General features: G+C 52.7%; 7 protein-coding genes across 7 annotated transcripts; 3 read left to right on the plus strand and 4 right to left on the minus strand.

Annotated features, from left to right (window-relative positions):
- Nucleotides 1–60: 60 nt before the first annotated feature.
- Nucleotides 61–3,158, plus strand: PODANS_1_1670 (uncharacterized protein; the record flags this gene model as incomplete). Its single annotated transcript, XM_001912324.1, has 3 exons — nt 61–110; nt 183–385; nt 463–3,158. 3 exons carry the CDS (start codon nt 61–63, stop codon nt 3,156–3,158), a joined length of 2,949 nt encoding a protein of 982 aa, XP_001912359.1.
- A 323-nt stretch (nt 3,159–3,481) lies between these two features.
- On the plus strand, nt 3,482–5,773 carry PODANS_1_1680 (uncharacterized protein; the record flags this gene model as incomplete). Its single annotated transcript, XM_001912325.1, has 1 exon — nt 3,482–5,773. One exon carries the CDS (start codon nt 3,482–3,484, stop codon nt 5,771–5,773), a length of 2,292 nt encoding a protein of 763 aa, XP_001912360.1.
- A 137-nt stretch (nt 5,774–5,910) lies between these two features.
- Nucleotides 5,911–7,449, minus strand: PODANS_1_1690 (uncharacterized protein; the record flags this gene model as incomplete). The annotated part of the gene is made up of 2 exons (XM_001912326.1): nt 5,911–6,451; nt 6,515–7,449. The coding sequence occupies 2 exons, from the start codon at nt 7,447–7,449 to the stop codon at nt 5,911–5,913; spliced, it is 1,476 nt and encodes a 491-aa protein (XP_001912361.1).
- Nucleotides 7,450–9,380: 1,931 nt separating this feature from the next.
- PODANS_1_1700 (uncharacterized protein) lies at nt 9,381–10,025 on the minus strand (the record flags this gene model as incomplete). Its single annotated transcript, XM_001912327.1, has 2 exons — nt 9,381–9,627; nt 9,712–10,025. Coding segments are annotated over 2 exons (561 nt in total), but the record flags the coding sequence as incomplete, so codon positions are not given.
- A 1,279-nt stretch (nt 10,026–11,304) lies between these two features.
- Nucleotides 11,305–14,132, minus strand: PODANS_1_1710 (uncharacterized protein; the record flags this gene model as incomplete). The annotated part of the gene is made up of 5 exons (XM_001912328.1): nt 11,305–12,687; nt 12,777–12,854; nt 12,928–13,065; nt 13,123–13,150; nt 13,330–14,132. 5 exons carry the CDS (start codon nt 14,130–14,132, stop codon nt 11,305–11,307), a joined length of 2,430 nt encoding a protein of 809 aa, XP_001912363.1.
- Nucleotides 14,133–16,805: 2,673 nt separating this feature from the next.
- PODANS_1_1720 (uncharacterized protein) lies at nt 16,806–18,575 on the minus strand (the record flags this gene model as incomplete). Its single annotated transcript, XM_001912329.1, has 2 exons — nt 16,806–18,046; nt 18,137–18,575. The coding sequence occupies 2 exons, from the start codon at nt 18,573–18,575 to the stop codon at nt 16,806–16,808; spliced, it is 1,680 nt and encodes a 559-aa protein (XP_001912364.1).
- A 425-nt stretch (nt 18,576–19,000) lies between these two features.
- Nucleotides 19,001–19,519, plus strand: PODANS_1_1730 (uncharacterized protein; the record flags this gene model as incomplete). Its single annotated transcript, XM_001912330.1, has 2 exons — nt 19,001–19,275; nt 19,342–19,519. 2 exons carry the CDS (start codon nt 19,001–19,003, stop codon nt 19,517–19,519), a joined length of 453 nt encoding a protein of 150 aa, XP_001912365.1.
- Nucleotides 19,520–19,913: the final 394 nt, after the last annotated feature.

Here is a 19,913-nt window from a genome sequence, read left to right on the forward strand (position 1 = left end):
AAACCACCACTTTTTCCCCGACCAGGCCGCCATGACGTGACGTTGCGACGGAGGGGAACAATGTCCAAATCCTGGCAGTCCACGCTACGGCTGCCCAAGTCAAGTTTCCCGTAAGGATCTTCTGTTTGCCCACCGTTTCCCCCCCAAAATCAATTTGCTCAGTTTTTCGTCTTGCCATTCAGAAACCGGCCGCGACTCCACGAACGGAAGCAGTACATCCTGCGATGCACCGATGATTTTTACGAGTGGCAGGCGGCCAATCGCCCTGCCGACAACGAGTTCCTCCTTCACGACGGGCCCCCATACGCCAATGGCGAGCTTCACGCTGGCCACGCGCTGAACAAGATCCTCAAGGACATGATTAACCGGGTCAAGGTCCAGCAAGGTGCGCTTGACGCTGCTTGGGAATACCCCGCCGTGCGACACGTTACTGACCGGTTGTGGGTGGGGTGTAAACTACAGGTCGCCGCGTCAAGTACGTACCAGGATGGGACTGCCATGGTCTCCCGATCGAGATGAAGGTTGTCGAGGCTGCCGAGGGCGGTAAGAAGATGTCGCCGGGGGGTATCCGAAAAGCTGCCCGCAAACTCGCCTCCTCGACGGTCAAGGCCCAGATGAACAGCTTCAAGTCGTATGCCGTTATGGCCGACTGGGAAAATAGGTGGACGACGATGGACACCGAGTTTGAGATCAGGCAGCTGCGGTTGTTCCAGAAGATGGCTCAGAGGGGGCTCATCTACCGGAAACATAAACCTGTGTATTGGTCGCCGTCGTCGGCTACTGCGCTGGCTGAGGCTGAGCTGGAGTACAATGAGGCCCATGTGTCAAAGTCGGCGTGGGTTAGATTACCCATTGTCAGTGGGTGGCAGGAGGTGATTTCTGGGCTGGAGGGGGTGGATAAGGATGCAAAGCTCTATGCGGTGATCTGGACGACGACACCCTGGACGCTTCCTGCAAATCAGGCGATCGCGGTGCGCGACGATATGACTTACTCTATCGTCAGGTTTGCCGATTACGAGGGGCTTCACCTTGTGAGCATACCAGAGGGAAGCGCAGGTGGAGATCTCCCCGAGATATCCGAAGTGCTGGGCAAGGTCCAGGGCTCTGAGCTGACGAGGCTGAGGTATCTCAACCCTCTCCTGGATGATTTGACTGCTCTGGAAGGCCGTCCTATCATCCATGCCCCCTTCGTGAGAGGCGATTCAGGAACGGGTATGGTGCACTGTGCCCCAGGTCATGGTTTTGACGATTACCTGGCCTGCGAAGCTCTGGGAATCCCAGCAGTTTCACACGTGGACAATGAGGGTCGCTTCACTGATAAGGCTTACCCCAGGAACCCTGATTTACTTGGGGGAATTCCCGTCCTGGAAGGCGGTAGTGACGCCGTGTTGGACTTGCTTGGCAACGAAAATGGGTACATTCTCAAGGTCAAATATTACAAGCACAAGTACCCATATGACTGGCGGACGAAGAAGCCCATCATCATCCGCGCCACAGCTCAGTGGTTTGCCGATGTGGGGAGCATCAAGGAGCAAGCCCTGGCTGCGCTTGAGGAGGTGCGTTTTGTGCCCGAGACTGGAAAGAACAGACTGGAGGCTTTTGTCAAGGGCCGGAGCGAATGGTGTATTTCGCGTCAACGATCCTGGGGTGTGCCCATCCCGGCTCTGTATGATGCGAATGGCAATGCGGTCGTGACTGATGAGAGCATTGACCACATCATCTCTGTGATCAGGGAAAGGAAAATTGATGCCTGGTGGTTTGATGATGCCCATGACCCTGCGTGGTTACCGGAGTCACTGCGCGATCGGGCGGCTGAGTTCCGCCGTGGTCAAGACACCATGGACGTCTGGTTTGACAGTGGTAGCAGCTGGACCCAGACGGACAAGCAAGCTGATGTGTACCTCGAGGGTAGTGATCAACATCGCGGGTGGTTCCAGTCGTCTCTTCTGACCCGGGTTGCTGCCATGGTCGCTCAGGACGCTCCAGGAGGGTCATCAACTACCAATACTCTTGGTCTTTCACCTTTCAAAACACTCATCACTCACGGATTTACACTGGATAAGGACGGCAAGAAGATGTCCAAGTCTCTCGGGAACATCATCTCTGCCAATGAGGTTATGGACGGCTCGCTTCTTTTTGAGCCACCCCAGGCTGGTCAGCCACAAGGCAGAAAGAACCGCGAACCAGAAGCGCTGGGCCCGGATGCTCTGCGCCTTTGGATTGCAAGCAGTGACTACACAGGCGATATCATTCTAGGCAAGCCAGTTCTCCGGACTGTCCATCAAGTCCTGCTCAAGTACCGCACCATCATCAAGATGTTCACCGGAAGCATGCAGCCTGATGCCCGCACAGCCCCCTTAACAGTGGCCGATCACATTGCGTTGATCCAGCTCAAGGACGTCATGCAAGAAGTCGGCAAGTACTACGACAACTACGAGTTCAACAAGGCGCAAGCGGCCCTCAGCCGCTGGGTTGTCAATGACGTGTCGGCTTTCTACCTGGAGACACTCAAGGACAGACTATACTGCGGTGACTCTGGCGGCGTTTTGGAGCCCATCTTCAACGGCCTGTTGAGAATGCTGGCGCCCGTCACGCCCGTGCTTGTCGAAGAGGCATGGGAGTACCGCCCTCAGTGGATGAAGGATGATGCTTCTCTTGTTCACCCTCTCAAGCAGCTTTATGACGCCCCGCTTATTGAACCTGTTAGACTTAGTTACGATGAGAAGACCATCCGGGAGAGCATCCCTGCTATTATGGCTGCGCATGGCGCCATCAAGGCTGCTTCGGAGCGGGCGAGATTGGACAAGGTGCTCGGCTCGTCGCTGGGGTGCTCGGTTGTGTTGGTGTCTCATGCTGAGGGTGGGTTGGCTGTTTTGGAACGGTTCAAGGATGAGCTGGATGCCATGTTTGTGGTTTCGGCGGTGGATATTGTTCAGTCTAACGGAGGCGAGACGCCCAAGGAGGTTGAAGGGGCGGAATGGAAGTATAGTGAGGTGTTTGAGGTCGGTGGGAAGGCTCATACGGCGTATGTTCTGCCTCCGAAGCAGCATAAATGTCCCCGGTGCTGGAGGTATGTTGCGCCGGTGGAGGATGCGCTTTGCGGGAGGTGTGGGGAGGTTGTTGAGGCGTGGGCTGGTGAGGCTGCCAAAGAGGTGTAAATAGATGAAATACCCTTTCTCTTGAAGAGCCACAGGAATTGCAAGATATGTACAATACATCACTTGACCGCACAACCCTGACTTTGTGAACGGGGAGCTCGAGCTTAGACCCCAGACTCGAGCTGCCGCCGGCAAATCGTCCCCATCGATAAGACCCTTGGCAGCCAATTGTGGGGCACAACTTTTTCTTATCGAACCTTTCTTCGATGCAGTTTCTCGAAAATTGTTTGCAGGCATTCACTTTTCAACAGCTTCGCGCGCGCAGACATTCCCAAGTGTTGCGACAGTACCACGTCGCCAATTGATTTAATTTACAGACAGTCATGGATATCCTCAAAATCCTCTCCCGAGGCACAAAGCCAAACCCGAAAAACCAAACCGCAAAGGGTTCAGCCGCCGCAGTCGCAGCCACAGCAAAGCTCCCCTCCGCCGGCGCGGTCCCCCACCCGCAGCTCTTCAACGACCCGGTGTCTTCCTCCTCGAGGGGGAAGAAGAGGAAGAGGAAGAATAAGAGTGGTGATAAAGATGCTGAAGATGACGGGCCGGGAAACGACGACGAGGACGACCTAAGCGACGTCGACTTTTTCGCGCCGCCCAAGCCCAGGACTGAGGCTGTTCAGCAACACAATGAAGAGGATGGAGAAGACCAAAAGAAAAAGAAGAACAAAAAGCGCAAGGTCAAGACGCTGGACGAGGACGAATGCAAGCAGATTTTGAGGTCGCACAGGTTAAAATTTACGTTGCTGTCCGAGTCGGTTGGTGGTGTTGCTGAGTTGGAGGCGCGGGCGGTAGAGGGGAAGAAGGAGAAGAAGAAAAAGTCGAAGGAGGGGGGGGAGGAAGAGGGCAAGGAAAAGGGGCCCAAGAAGGGAAAACTTGCGCAACTCTGGCCCCAGCCTTTGACTGCGTTTGGGCAGCTGAAGTATGATTATGGGATCAATCAGACTTTGGCAGATAATATTACACGACAGGGGTTTAAAGTCCCCACGGAAGTGCAGATGGGCGCGCTGCCGCTTTTGTTGCAGTCGGGGACGGCGCTGGGGGATAAGGAGATGGAAAAGGGGGTGGACTTTCTGGCTGTTGCGCCGACGGGGAGCGGGAAGACGATTACGTTTTTGATTCCGGCTATTGAGGGGGTTTTGAAGGCTAGGGGGGAGGTGAATGAGGGGGAAGAGGTCAAGAATGAGCTGAGGGCGATTGTGGTTGCGCCTACGAGGGAGTTGGCGAGTCAGATTGTGAATGAGGGGAGGAAGTTGGCTATTGGGACGGGGGTGAGGGTTGTGTTGATGAAGAGGGGGTTGAGATTGCAGGCAGAGGGTAGAGCGGAGAAGGCTGAGGAGGATAGTGACTCTGAGGATGAAGAGGAGAAGCCAGAGGAGGCAGAGCAAGACCAGGACGAGGATGAGGAAGACAAGGAAGACAGTGACGAGGAGGATGGCGACGACAAGAAAAAAGATCGGAAAGAAAAACCTCTGGCGAGAGTCGATATCCTCGTTACCACCCCGAAAATCCTCCTCAACTTTCTGTCTGACGACGGCAAGCTCACCAACTCCAAGAGAACCCTCCCCACAGTCCGAAGCCTCATCCTCGACGAAGCCGACGTCCTCCTCGACCCCATCTTCCGCAAGCAAACCATGGCCATCTGGAAGTCTTGCGTTCACCCCGACGTAGCCCTGACCTGCTGGTCAGCAACAATGGCCTCTAACATCGAAGCCCTCGTGACAAAACACCTCTCCAAACGCGCCAAACACTTCAACATCTCCCGCCCTCTCATTCGTCTGGTAGTCGGCCTCAAAGACACCGCCGTTCCCAACGTAACCCACAAGCTGATTTACACCGCCACCGAGCAAGGCAAGCTCCTGGCACTCCGACAACTCCTCCACCCAGCCTCCTCTTCCGACTCCGGCCCCCCATTGCGCCCCCCATTCATAGTGTTTACCCAAACCATTGACCGCGCCAAGGCCCTGCATAAAGAACTGCAATTCGACATCCCCCTCGAAGCGGGCGGGCAGGCCCGAATCGCAGTTCTTCACTCCTCGCTGAGTGACCAGATCCGCTCCAAAATCATGACAAAGTTCCGGACGGGTGAAGTCTGGGTTTTGATCACGACCGACGTCCTCGCCCGGGGCGTGGATTTTGCAGGTGTGAACGGTGTAGTCAACTATGACGTCCCTACTTCAGCGGCGGGGTATGTTCACCGTGCCGGGCGGACTGGTCGTGCTGGGAGGGAGGGTGGTGTAGCTGTTACTTTTTACACAAAGGAGGATATCCCGTTTGTGAAGTCGGTGGCGAACGTCATTGCTGCGAGTGAAAAGCAGGCTGGTAAGGCGGGCAGTGGGGAGGAGTCGGTCAAGAAGTGGCTTTTGGATGCGCTGCCCAAGGTTGCGAAGGAGGATAAGAGGAAGTTGAAGGTGAGGGGTGTCGAGGCGAGGAGGGCTGGAGGAAAAGAGGCGAGTATTACTACGCAGAGCAGCTGGGAGAGGAGGAAGGAGAATAATAAACGGCAGGCGATTGAGGCGAGTAAGAAGAGGAAGAGGATGGCGTTGCAGGTGGAGAAGCAAGGTGGTGGAAAGAAGAAGGATGATGATAGGGAGGAATGGGGTGGGTTGGATGATTAGTTCGTTGTTGTTACCGGAAGTAAATACCCTTTTGTTGTAGAATTATCAAAACGGACGCGCTGGTTGTAGAGAATTAATCTGTGTACTGTTCAAAGCCTATCCATATCTACACCCCAAAACTACCCCTTATTCAACTGCTACCCCCTCTTCCCAGGATAATACCCCTCCGGCAAAAACAACCACGTCTCCGGCCTAAAAATCACCTCAAAACCAACCCCCCCATATGTGCCCACCGCACAACTCAAATCATGATACCCCTCCAACCCCGTCATGGGCAAATCAGTCGAGTCACCCTCCTCGTGCAAATTCCACCTCCCAGCCTGCAGCCCGTTCCTCGTAAAGAAAATCTCCGTCTCCATCCTCCCTGCCACCGCGGTAAAAGTAATACCGATACCATACCTCTCCCCGACTCTAAACGGTCCCGTAAAGTCCTTGCCTCCCCACCGGTCATTGATGAACTTGTGGCCGTCATCACCGTGAACAGCCAACGACCCGCGGTGCCAGCCAGGCTGCCGGAAGGATGGGTAAGGGAGGGCGGTGAACCCCAGACTGAGACAAATCTCGTGGGGGTTGGCGGCCGAAGTGATGGCGACTTCGTAGTAGATTGTCTTCTCTGGGGTGGGGGAGGTGAAGGGAGAGTGGGTTTTTACTGTGTAGAGGGGGGGATAGCCGATAATGCTGGGTTTGGTGTTAGCACTGATTAAAAGAGTTGAGTGATGATAACGGAAAAACAAAACATACCAAGAATCAGTGGCGTTCCTGTCTGTCTGACCGGCCCAAATGCCGTGCTCTTTGAACTGGAGGGTTCCCTTGAACACATCGGGGACCATCAGACGGGGGTTGTGGTTGTTTTGAGCCTCCAGGGAGTGGTGGTCGAGGTCAATGGGCGGGGAAAGGGGGTGCTGACGGCACCATGCTTCGCCTGCTTCGGCTTCGGCCTCGGTGGCGTTGGTTGCGTGGGAGGAGTCATACGCCGCGAAGAAAGCAGGAGGGGGTGGAAAGAGAGAGGTGTCCGGGACGACTGACTCCCAGTCGTGCTTGGTCTCCTGGGGTTTAGATGCTGCGGGAATGGGAGGAGCGCTGGGAGGGGGAATGGAGGCGTAGTCATTACGCGGGAGAGGAGGACCAGGAGGGGGGGCGTAGTCGTTGCTAGCTCCGTGAGACGGTGGAGGCCCGGGAGGAGGAGCAAAGTCGTCACCAGCTCCGTGGGAATGGGGCGGCGGTGGTCCCAGGGGAGGTGCGTAGTCATTCCCGGTTCCGTGAGAAGGGGGTGGTCCGGGAGGAGGCGCATAGCTCTCTACAGCCGGCCGGGTATGAGAAGGAGGCGGCCCCGGAGGAGGGGCATAGTCGTTGGCTGGTAACTCAGCTGGTGCATTAGGGTTGTGGACTGAGTCAGGAAGCTCAACGGGCATGGTGTGAGGTGTAGCTTGTGTCTGGCTGTACAGATTATTGGAATTCCAGGATGCTGGAGGTTGAACAGCAGAGAGGGGGCTAGGAGGCGGCGGCTGGTTATATTGCTGCTGATGCTGATGCTGCTGGGGCTGTGCCTGGTGTGATGACGAAGCGCTTGCTTTTGGCTCAGGTGCATACGTTGGCTGCTGAGGCGCCTGCCCTGGAGCTGGTCGTGGGGGGAGATCATCCCCATCATAGAGGTTCTTTTTGCTGCCGAAACACATTTTGGCTGGTTTCAGATTCTGTTTTGTTTCCTTTTGGTGAGATGTTGTAAGCGCACACGTTTTAAAGCGACTGGATGTTGGATGGTTGCCCAGTCACGAAGCACCTCAGCCAACGGGTGATAGACAAAGGTCAGTGAATGCCTTGCCTTTCAAATTCCAAACCCTATAGCAACAGAACGACCGGCTTTAATGTCCTTCTTGCGGCATCAGATGATGAGTGATGGATTAGGACACGGAGGGACCAACTGACACGCGCTGGATAGAGAACCTTTTGGGGTGCGCAGCCACTGCCAAGATGGCGCTAGCCACCTGCGTAACGAGGCTTGATAACAGCACAAGAACCCTCCAATTCCCCGAGGCAGTCGCTATCTGCCCCACATTGCACCACCTGGATGATGACGTTGCTGCCAGATCTGACGGACTTACAATCTGTGGCGTTTAGCTACAGACCGTTTGAGTGGGGGACTGTACCCAGTCAATATTTGGAAACTGGCGAGGCCAGTCCAATCTTGCTCGAAGTCTCCTGGTGACGTGGAAAGTAAGTTTGGCTTGGCGTTCCTGGCGCACTTTCGGAGCCGATGTCCGATGACTACCGGACCGGTATAGGCCTTCCGTCGGCCCGATCGGATTGTGGATCTCGGCGAAGAGTTGACGATGAATAAGGGCAAGTATGTACGCCTGGGAAACACAGCTTTATATGATGTGGCTTAGACCGAACGCATCGTGTAAGGATAAGGTCCCGGTATTGCCCTTGATATCTTCAATGCTTGATATGTTATCACAGATAGTGAAAATCAAGTTGAGAACTTCTGAGGACAAATGAAAATGGCTAAAACTGCGTTTATTAACATCAAGTTATCTTCAAAGTATCACACAAATCAAACAAGTCAAATTTAAAGGCCTATTTGACATAATAAAAAAATTTAACGGTATATTTGAAATGATTTAAATTGAATTAAGTAGCCTAAATACTATTAAATCATATCACTAATTACTACCCAATAACTATATCTACTACTGACATATACCTGTTCAAATAGGTTCCTGTAGGGTCTATTTTACAGTAGCTTACTGCTGTGTCACGGTTTTGGAAGACAGTGGGGCTACGGAGGACCAATCAGGACTGGACCGGGCGATCGAGCGGGGCTCACGGTCTAGATGGGCAAACGGACCAATAAGATGGGGACCGGGGACCGCGGCGGGGCTCACGGTCCACGGTCCAGTATCGGCCAATCAGGAGTGGACCGAGGACCGTCTGTAAGTCAACGGTCCACGGTCCCAAGGTCTATATATACGGAGGAACTGGCTGGTGTAGATAGACAGTTGCGCAGTATGCAATTCAAGTCACAATCGTTGGTATCCAGACTGTTGTGATTGAGACAAGCCATTTGTTGTACACTGTTTAGCTGTACCGAACCAGGATTGTTCAGAAGCGCCTTCTACTAGTATCCCTTTCAGAGGTTCTGGATAGGGGTTCGTCACACGTTGTTAAAGAATTACTTGGCAACAAGGCGAGTGGTGGAGGAGGTCGTTCGGGCGTAGGCCGCCACACGCATCGCCCCCTTGTTGAACGGAGTCGAGCGAGTGTGAAGAGTCAGATGAATCAAGCCTATCCGGATCTTTCTGTTGGAAATCATCATATCCGTAGGCGTGTGGGCGCTGTATGTCATGATCTCGGGGCAAAGACCTTCCAGCTCCAAGGTCTTGTCAAACCAGCCAGGTGTGTCCCACTGCGGTGCAATTGACTCTAGTTGTATATCCTCTTCGTCCTCCTTGATGGACACGAGCTATTAACCAGGTGATGTTGCTCTTTTCCGCCCCCGAGTACCATCAGCATTGCTTCCGCTTCTCAATGCCAAAGAAAGATGAACGCTGGTATTCGAGATGGACATCGAGGTGGCCTGCACGATCAAGCCCTGTAGAGCACTGTACTAGTTCCCTAGATTTAACTCGGGGAACGTGAGGCCTGACTTGCCACAGCGATGAAGCTTGTTGTTGACCTGCTCGCTGTAGTAATTGTCAGGAAGTAGGCTAGCCCCTGCTCCAGCTCCCGCATAGACCTGCGCGAAGACCGCGGCCATGCGATCGGTATGAGCAGTGATGCGCAAGAAGATGTAGTTGATGTTCAATTTGACCAGTCTGTGGATCAGCCAGTTGTACGTAAGGCCGTGATGCTCACTACCTGGCTCCATTCAGCTATCACGCAATAATTCATTCAAGTCTCGACCCTGCGGTGGTGCATCGGCGATGTGAATGAGGCACCGGGTTTGTTGCTGCCAGGGACTTTTGGTGGCCCTCTGTACGGCGCCAAGAACATCTTCGGGATAGTCGTCTCCTCTAGTTGCGGTCAAGGTGTTAAGAAAGACCAAGACTCCCTCAACGGAAGTTGTAAAGTCTTGAAACTGGATATGGGGTTTGTCCCGGTGATCTTTGTACCCAACCACAGCAATACGTAAGGTGGTTTCGTCAACGAATAATCTTTTGACCCCAGCTACGGTACTCTTGATTTGTTGTTTGACGGCGTCGAGATATGCTTTCAGAGGATGCGTGGTATCGACGAGAAATAGCAGGTCGGTTCAGCAGACTGCCTTGAAGATCCCCTTCGTGTTGCGTGGTGGTAATGCAGCGTTTGCTCTGTCCACCGCTTCCAGGAACTGACGTATCCGAACCGTAGAGCTGACGGCAGATGCTGTTGAAAAGGTACTGCGAGGGCCGACTCTGGAGGCAGAGCCCTCCACAGACGACCCAACGCTAACAAAGCTCATCTGCGAAGGTGTTGATATCACAGATTCCGAGGGAGTTAAAATTCCAGATTGAGTAGGAGTCGACCTGTCAGATTGCAAAGATAGTGTACTTCTCGTAGGCACAGAACGCAAAAAAGCATTGACGATGGCAGTTATTTCAGCGCGCGAGGCTCTGGAGCGAGAGATGGACTCCATGATTGCTAGAGACTACTGTACGGTTGCCGGAGAGAACGTCTGAGAAGGGGAGCATCGCCTTGCCTATATATGTGTATTAGCGGGCAAAAATTTCGAGTGAGATAAGCACTTTGTGTTTAACTGCTGTCATCTCCTTTGATAGGTGATTAGGAAATCTTTAAACGCCACTTTAAAAGGGAATGTTGTGGAGTCGGTTGGATGGTGAAAGAACCGGTCGAACTTTGGGGTCTATTTACACGTAATAGCCATTACCCATTACCCACCACTACCATCACACAGGTGTGTACTTCTCACTGTGGAATGGTGGAGCGGTGCCTAATACGGCTGAGACAGACCATGTGAGAGATGTGGTAACAGCCTCCGGTGGGTGGCCGTTTGCTCCGGTCGAGCCCCAGGTTACGAGAGGAATGAGTGAACAAAAAGACTTAGTGTGCTGACACCTCCCAATCATAACCTCCAATTACGAAGTTTAAAGGGCAGATGGTGGAGGTGAAAGATCCCAACCGAGCCAAAATTCCTCAACAGTTCCGTAGGTACTCTTAGCTCATGGTATTCTGCAGCCGGGCCAAAAAGACACATCTCGGATGGTGGGATTCAAATGGGATAGTAAGTCATACGCAATAGGTAGTCGTCGGTGATCAGACTCGCAGAGAAACACTCAAAATCCACCCGATGCTTGAGGCGAATGAAAGACTCAGATTGCCTTACTATCAACCTAGCTGGGCAACAGCTGGCCCAGAATCCAGCCACACCATCGCACATGCCATCTGAAAACCGGAACAGCAAACCCAATCATCCCCAAATACCTGACGCCGAAAAGCCTCGACCCATTTTACAAAGTTCAATGGCATCAAAACGCCCCCAGACGCCCTTGACTCCCCCCACCAACCCTTCGATGATAACTCCTCAAGCCTATCTACGTCCCCCACGCACTCGTATCCTCTGCATTCGGATAAAAAAACGCCACCACGCTGATGATAACGTAAGTCGCCAGCAGCAGAGCCCCCTCAAGGTAATTACTCCTCCCATCCAAGACCAAAAAGTTAGTGATAAACGCCGAGACAAACAAGCAAACGGTCTCAAAGAGCGTAAAATACAACGTCATGGGTTTGTCCATGATCCAGCCGATAATCACAATCAGCGGCGTGATGAAGAGGGCGATCTGAATCGAGCTGCCCACGGCCACGCCGATGGCCAAGTCCATCTTGTTCTTCATGGCAACGGTGATAGCAGTGACGTGCTCGGCTGCGTTGCCAACGATGGGCAGAATGATGAGACCAATGAAGATTTCGCCGATGCTGCTGGTCTTGACAAGACCGTTGATTGAGTCGACCATGAACTCGGCACAAACAGCTACAAGAGCGGTCGATACGAGCAGCAAGATGACTGCGCTCCGACGGGAGAGCTCTTCAACATTTTCCTCGGCATCAGCCACAGCGCCGTTCGGGACGGCGGCCAGAGGAATCTGAGAGGGCATCATCGCGCCGGGAGGGCGGCCGAACTGGTTTAGGCGGTCGGGCAGCGAGTTCGTACGACGAATTCCATAACGAACACGAGGCACTGGACCAGAGGGTACGGCCGGCATCGAGAAATCAGTGGGACTGGTAAATACTGTGGGCGCAAGGCTGCGAGCGACAGGTCGCAGTGTCCCACGAAGTCCCTGGAACGGACTGCTTCGGGTCTGAACGACTTCACTCATGCCCTCAACATTCGGGGTCAATTGTGACATGGCGAAATCGACTCTCCGAGGCTCGCCAGGTGAGAGGGGAGCCTTAATCCCAACAGCTGCTTCCTCGTCAATGGGTTGGTCCATGAATTCTTGGGAGCCGTTTCTCCGTGACTTGCGGTGCTTGTGATGTTTGCGATGCTTCTTGTGTCTCCGGTAACGATCACGCTTCCTGTGACGAGGTGGCTTTTCATCTTCAATGGCATCCTCGTGCGCCTCAAAGACCCCGGTTCCAGGCTTGGAAATACGGTTCCTTGCGGTCTCTTCAGAAGGCTGTCCCTCGCTCGTAGTACCGAAAGAGGGACTTCTAGTAGGGGTTCGCGTGCGAGTAGTGCTGTGGCCTTCACTCGTGTCGACTGAAATGATGCTGGACTTGCGATGGCGCTTGATAGCTCGTCTCATTCTCTTGCCAACAGTTTCTCGTGATGAATCAGAGTCGGAAGAATCTGAGTCACTCGACGAGCTGCTCTCTGAACTTGACGAGTCCAGCCAGTTGGCGACCGGTCCAGGTGTTGCCTCCTCATCAATGATGTGCTGTGGTGTCGACTCGTACATGTATGAATGTGACAGAAGCTGAAAGAGGAGATATATGATATACACCAACAGAAGAATCTACGATGATTAGTCTCGATCGCGACCAAATCCCGAACGGCTCTACTTACCACACTAGTACCACGGCTGATCTTGAGAGATTGGGCATCTGCTAGGTTCGAGTCGTTAAACGAAGCATGGAATGCAGTCTGTACACAATCAGTATGTGTCCACAAACCTCTCTGGCAATTCCACACTTACTGGCAACACCAAGCTGATCACACTCAAACTCAATAGACAAGCACTCATCTGGGTGACGGTGCTGTTGTAGATCTGTTCCCGGAACCGAAGACCGCCAAGGAAGAACGACATGCCCAGAATCAGTAACAAGTTGGCCAAGATAGACCCAAGAAGAGAGGCCTGAACGATACGGAATTCATCCTGTTTTTGGTTAGAAATGTACTAAACCGGCTGCACGGTAATACGTACCTTGACCAAAGCAATGCTGTTCAACGATGAAGGTGGTTAGCAATAACGTGAACACAGATTGAGGCAAAGTTCGGGAGGTTGGTGCCGCCAGGCTTGCATCACTAAACAGGGGTTAAGGTACATACATGCTGTGCATCGTGTTAGTGAACCGTTTGATAACTAGCTGACAGGCACGCCAAGACATGTATGACTTACAAGATGATCAGCTCTACCGCATTACCAAAAGTAATGTTCAGCAATGCGCCAAGGGAGTCGCCGAGCTTGCGCGCTACGGCTTCGGTAGCAAAGCTCAAGAGACCAGCAAGAGGTATGATGGCGACGGCATTCATGCCAAAAATGATGCCCGGAGAAATGCCCGGGACTTGCTCGACGGCGATGCCGATGGGGACAAAAACCAGCAAAAGGTTCAGTTTGGAATGGAACAACACAAATTTGATAGTGCGCAGTATCCTACTGGGGATGCTGTCCTTGATTCCAGTTTCCCGCTGTGGTTGAGAGTCTTCGTGTGGGTGTTTCCCATCACCCGCTTCGCCTAGGACAGGCCCCGGCTTCTCGGGCTGCAATGATGTACCGGGCATGGGCGTGCCGCAACAACCATCTTCTGTCGTGTCGGCACCACCAGGGACCGGCGGCGTTGGCATGGTGCCGCCGGGGCTGGCAGACATGGCTGATGCTCCATGCTGGCTGTTGGACTGTGTGGGCTCCAGGGTGGATGGATTACTGATGGGAATCTGGTTTGAATTGATCTGTTTGGAAGGGTGATTCGCGGGTTTGCTTCTTATCCACGAGTTAGTTCTATCCGTGTGCTGAGATTTATCAGAGGTGGGTTCCTTCATCGAGGAAGGTGGGTGTTGATGAAGAATGATACGAAGTACCGAGGTATCTTTTAAGTTCGACGGATCGATTAGGAAGATGGAAGTGGCAGGGAAATGGCTGTGAGCCTTGATGGGGAAACGTGTTGAAGTACGCAAGTAATAGCAGAAAGGAGAGAGTGGCATGTGGCGGGCCACGTCCTGCAAAAACGTTGGAGGGGGGACAATGGGGGTCCAGTTGGGATGGCCCTGCCAAAAGCACGGGTGATCGGCAAGCCTGCCACTCCCGCTTTGGCCTTAGCTCAAGCTCCCCAGAAAAACAAGCTTCAGGCCCACCCTCCTACGTCATCTCGCTCTTTATTTTGTAGCGACCTCTAGAACCTCGTACCTCTCGAGAGAATGTCTCATTGTAAACAGCAATCTACGAGGAAACAAAGGCCCTGGGAACCCGCCTAGTGGATTTCAACACTTCAAAATATGCAAAAATGAACAAAAAAACAAAGTCGATAAAATCAGCCCGAAGCATCACAAGGTGGGTTTCCTGTACGCCAGTCATCTGAACACACGCAATACGTATACAAGCGGCAACACCAATGTTGGCAGGGCAGCTGACAGAGTGCAGTTGAGAGAGTGGGAAGGTAGCTAACAGTAATGAGACGACACACGTCAATGCAACTTGTCTATGTGATGCTTTCTGCAAAACAAATAAGTTTATAAACTAAATCTGTGTACAAAAATAAAGCCACTTCGGCAGTTGGAGCGGCGCCAAGAAGGCCAAGCAGGAACCAGAAAGCTTGACCGCACCGCTCTCGACCTCCGAAATCTTCTGAGGCCAGCAACATCTCGATGAGATGAGGTGCTGAGCGTCAACCTCCCGCCATGACATAAGCTAGCGAAACATGGGGTGATGTCATTCTCACTCCCATCTTATTCAGAGCGTGAACTCGGAATTGCGCTCTGTATTTCTGAATAAACAACATCTACAACCACGTGGCTTCTTTCTCTGCTTTTGCTTATTCATTTGGCCTGGCCACCTCCCATCTTTGACGAATTTCACCAGCTTCGCAAATGTCCACTCGGCGGCGACCATAAAACCGAAACGAGCCAACTAGGTTCTTCCATTTGCTATCCATTGGCGACCAGAAATCCCCAAGCTGGTACCATCTGGTTATCTTGACGGTGCAGCTCTCGCTGAGAATAGATCCTTCTGATGACTGTATGGGGTCGGAATCATCCGCATATGTGATCTCCACCTGGAAATCAGTGAAGCAGATGGGACACGATGTGGTATTGCGATCAGCACCTGAAAATGGCGGGAATGGGATAATCCAGACGCTTTCCAATAACGGTCGATCGGGTCGAGTACTCGCATATGAGATGGCACGGACGAATATCATATCTGCTCTCCATCACACGCATGAAAAGCCTCATTTCTCTTTCGTTCCCATACTTCGTCGATTGCGTGAAAATGCTTGTACCCTTTACGTAAAGCTCATCGTTGATGATCTTTGCTTCCCAGGCCTGGGTTTCTTCGATCCTGTGTGGTCTGTGCAGCACTCCCGACACATTGGCTACCTCGAGGTTCAAGACCTTCACATCCGGCACATGCGACTTGCCATAGAAGTGACGATTCATAACGAGCCGATTCAAGTTGGAATTCAGATTATATCCAACCAGAGACCATAAACCAAAGGTCGTCAAAGAAACCTGACCGAACGGTGACATATATCTGATATCAGGCCGGTTGGAAATTGGGCAATAGTAAGGAGTCTTCCAGTCATACCCCCATCGGTGGGGCCTCATGCAGACAAAGCACAGCTAGAGGGGAGGACAATCTTGTTCAATCCGTCCTAGAAGCGTAATTCTAGCTTCGCCGGTCAAAAGCTCTGCGGGTGACTGTGGGAGGTAACTGCAATAAAAATACTGGCAGGTCAAGACGAATGAGACGACGGATTCAGGAGGGAGATTCTCTAGAATCATGTAGATGAGTTCTGCGGGTAGTTCAAAACCGGGCGGAGACACCAGGGTTTGCCCTCTCCATAGGCGTGACGGAAGAAGTCGTCGAAAGGAAGTGGCCGGGGCCATGATGAATCCAAGCTACCACTGCAGGTGGGTGAAGAGAATGTCCAGAGAGTGAATGTGGTGCAAAAAACTGTTCATAGGGGCCAAGGCGTTATCAGTGCAAATAGGATGGCCCTAAAGAAGCCACAAAGCCCTTGTTTCTATCAAAGTTTCACTGAGCAAATGCTTATTTCGAGATCACGCGGAGTGCTGCCAGCTGCCATCTCCTCGAGGGCGAAATTCCCAAGCTGACGATGCAGGTATGCACAAGTTGGTGGTGATAGCCCCAAGAACGATGCCTCATCCAACAAGACGAAAGATTGCGGTCTAATCTATTCTAGATATTGTTTTCTGCCGTAACCTAATAAGAATGAGCATCTAACCTTTTCCTGGGCCTTCAAGTACCACTTCGATATGTTCCAACATAAGGTATACACATCTCAGATTTTAAGGCACGTGCCAAAAGATATTAAAGACACCTTTAGCATTCTTGTTAATACCTCATCGAAACCGATAGAGACCCATCTAGAGATTTCATGGACGCATCTCCAAATATCTGTTTGCGGTTTGTTCTCTAGAAACGGCCATGATCTGTCATGGCAATAGACACGGACGACCTGAGAATCCAGATTCTACGCCAGAACACCTTGACTTCACTTCGGTGTCCCGATCTCTAGCATGCACATAAATGAATCGTCGTAAGTATATATGCTTAACCATAGGTAGAGAAGATTTCTTGTACACGCTCTAAAATGTGGTATCCATCCCCTCTCCATCCATCTACCCACATAACCCCCTCTACTCCCCCTTCTTCTCCCTTTCCTCCCCCGTAACCCCCCCAACAGCAGAATTACTCCCCCCCACCACCACATTCCTCAAATTCCCAAAGCTCAACACCTCACTAATCCTCCCCGTCCCCGCCATCAACATGACCAACCTCTCCACTCCACACCCCCAACCCCCTGTCGGCGGCAGCCCGCTCGCCAGCGCATAGCAAAAACTCTCATCCACCTCCACCTTCTGCCCCTCCTCCACATCCTTCTGCCTGATCTGCTCCGCAAACTTCTCCCTCTGGGCAAACGGATCGTTCTCCTCCTCGTACATGTTCGCCAGCTCCTTCCCCTTGACAAACAGCTCTGTCCTTGCCGAGACGTGCTGGTTCGTCTTGGGGCAGAGGAAGGATTTGGAAAGGGGGGACATGACGACGGGGTGGTGGGTGATGAACAAGGGGGTGGTGAGGGACAGGGGTTCAATGTACCGCTCGGCCAGCTTGTCGAGGAGTTTGGGGAGGGGGAAGTGGTCTTGGCCCTCAAAAGGGGGGACCGAGTTTGAGTTGAGAAGCGACAAAAGGTCCGAGTGGGCGGAGGGGGTGGTCAAGTCGGGGAAGGTGAACCCCAACTTGTCTTGGAGGGTGGGGATGAATTCTGCTTGTTGAAAGGGTTGTTGGTAGATGGACAGATCGGAGATTTCGGGGAGTGAGGACAAGGTGCCGTTGGAGATGAGCTTAGCGCAGTGCTCGGCAACGCCGCGGATGAGATCTTGGGTGATGGTGATGAGGTCCTGGAGGTTTGCGTAGGCGTGGTAGAACTCGCAGATGGTGAACTCTGGGTTGTGGGTTTGGTCGATGCCCTCGTTGCGGAACGCCGGGCCGAGCTCAAACACGCGGTCTACACCTCCGACGACGAGACGCTTGAGCCACAGCTCAGGGGCAATGCGGAGAGTGACATCCTTGCTCACTGCTTCAGCATGCATGGTGAATGGCCTGGCCACGGCACCGCCAGCATTGCCAGAGAGGATGGGAGTCTGAAACTCAAGGAAGTTGCGCTCATGAAAGAAGTCTCGGAGATAGCGAGTGATGTAGGACCGCAGACGAAGGGTATCTACGGTTCGACGGTTGGCCAGCATGTCAATATGACGATGCAGGGTATCTTCAACCTTCTCCGGCCGGGGCACCAAGCTCGGCGTCAAAACTTCAGGAAGCTGGGTGGCTTGGATGGAGAGCTCGCCTGTCTTGGTTCGCGTGGCCTTGCCCGTGACAGCTATTCAATGGCAACACAACAGGCGTCAGCATGCATGGCCACGCTTTCTACCCAAGATGGATATACACAGTTCACGAAGATGGGACGCACAAATGATATCACCCCTGTTCAGCAACCGGGCTAAATTCTTCAAACCAGAACCAGTCGTACCATCGACCAGCTTCCCCAGGTTACATAGTCCTTGAACATTCTCAAACTCGCTCCTCACATCAATAAAGACGAGCTTCGACCCGGCACGACGGACAGACTCGACCCGTCCTCGCAAGGTGACCTCCTCTTCCGCCACAACGCCCTGCTGAATGTCCTGATACTTGGCCCGGAAGTCGGGGACGCGCATAATCTCACCACCATCATTTCGGATACGGGGATACTTGAGGACACCAGCCTGCTCCAGTTCCTGCTGCCGAGCAAGGTGGAAGGAGCAACGCTGCGACAGCTGAGCGCGGCGGAGGTGCGGGAACGCCGCCGCGTGAGGGACTGGTACCCGGGCGTACGGCCGCAGGAACTGGAGACTCGGTGATGGTCTCATCGCATCATTTCTATTGAGTGTCTGTCAGCTGTTGTCCTGACAAGAAAATCCAGACAGAAGACAGGTAACAGTGGAAGAATGTCAGAAAATTGGCATTTGTGATCAACCACGCCGAAGCGTGTCAGTCGCAACGGTTCTAAGGTTTATGCAGGTTCATCATATTGCTATAAAATCCAAGGGGCAGAAAAAATCCATACTTACAATTTACCTGTTTCACACCAACAAACCGGGAACTCTGCTTGTTCCCAACGACGCTAATGTTGTTGTCCAAAAGCAAAAGGAAAAGACCGCTTCCTCAAAAATATTTTTTGGAGCTCCCATGGTTTTAACACATGCCGCACCCCTCCACCAGAGCTGAGCTCTAACCAATCACCTCTCTCTCTGATAGGAACCCTCCACGCTTATCTAAAGAACCAACTCTTGGCATGACGAAGTGTTGGAACCCGCAAGCCAGCCAGCAGCCGCATCGGTTTTTTTGTTTGCCAGAAACCAACATCCATGCAAGCCTCTTGAACCCTCCTCTTTTGACATTCCCATATCGCGATACCATCAACCGACCCCTTCTCCTTCTTAACCCCATAACAACCAACCCCCAAATACCACCCAAAATGTTCGGATTCGGCCAACCCAAGCTCTCCTCCGAGGAGAAGATCGCCGCCGTCGAGAACGAGATCAAGGTCATGACCGAGATGCAGACCCGGTATTTACCAGCCCCCCCTAGTATTTCCCCATCCCCCCCTTTTACTGACCATGTTTCTGCATATAGCATGGCCAAGATCTGCTCCCAAAAGTGCCTCGACTCTACATACCGGGAAGGCGAGCTCTCCAAGGGCGAGGCCTCGTGCCTCGACCGGTGCAGCGCCAAGTTCTTCGAGGCGCACACCACCATCTCGGAGCAACTCCAAAAGGAGCAGGCCGCCAAGGGTGGCATGATGGGGCGGTAAATAGTAGGAGAAGGAAAAGGGAGCTTGTAAGAGTAGGAGGTCGTCGACAGCATAAAAATATTTGGCGAGGGGGATTAGAGCTTATGGGAATGGGATACCACTTATGAATGCCGTTTCAATGAGGAGAGCAGGATTTTCGTAAACGTGGGAGTGTACATTATGACCGAATGGATGGATTACTAGGGGTTGGTTGGGTCCGGCGTGTCCAGATTATAGAGGGGTTCTTGCGCTGTTGCTTTTCAATAATGACATCGCTTCTCTGTCTGTTTGGTTTCCGTTAAGGTTTCCTCTGATGAATTTCAATGGATGCTAGGTATGCTATCGAGGGTTCAAACCTCTCCCCATAAACGCCGTTTCAGTGGCTCAATGCTGTGCTCCCAAACTCCTGGCTGCC

This window comes from Podospora anserina, chromosome 1 (genome assembly GCF_000226545.1).
Source record: "Podospora anserina S mat+ genomic DNA chromosome 1, supercontig 1".
NCBI classification, from domain to species: Eukaryota; Fungi; Ascomycota; class Sordariomycetes; order Sordariales; family Podosporaceae; genus Podospora; species Podospora anserina.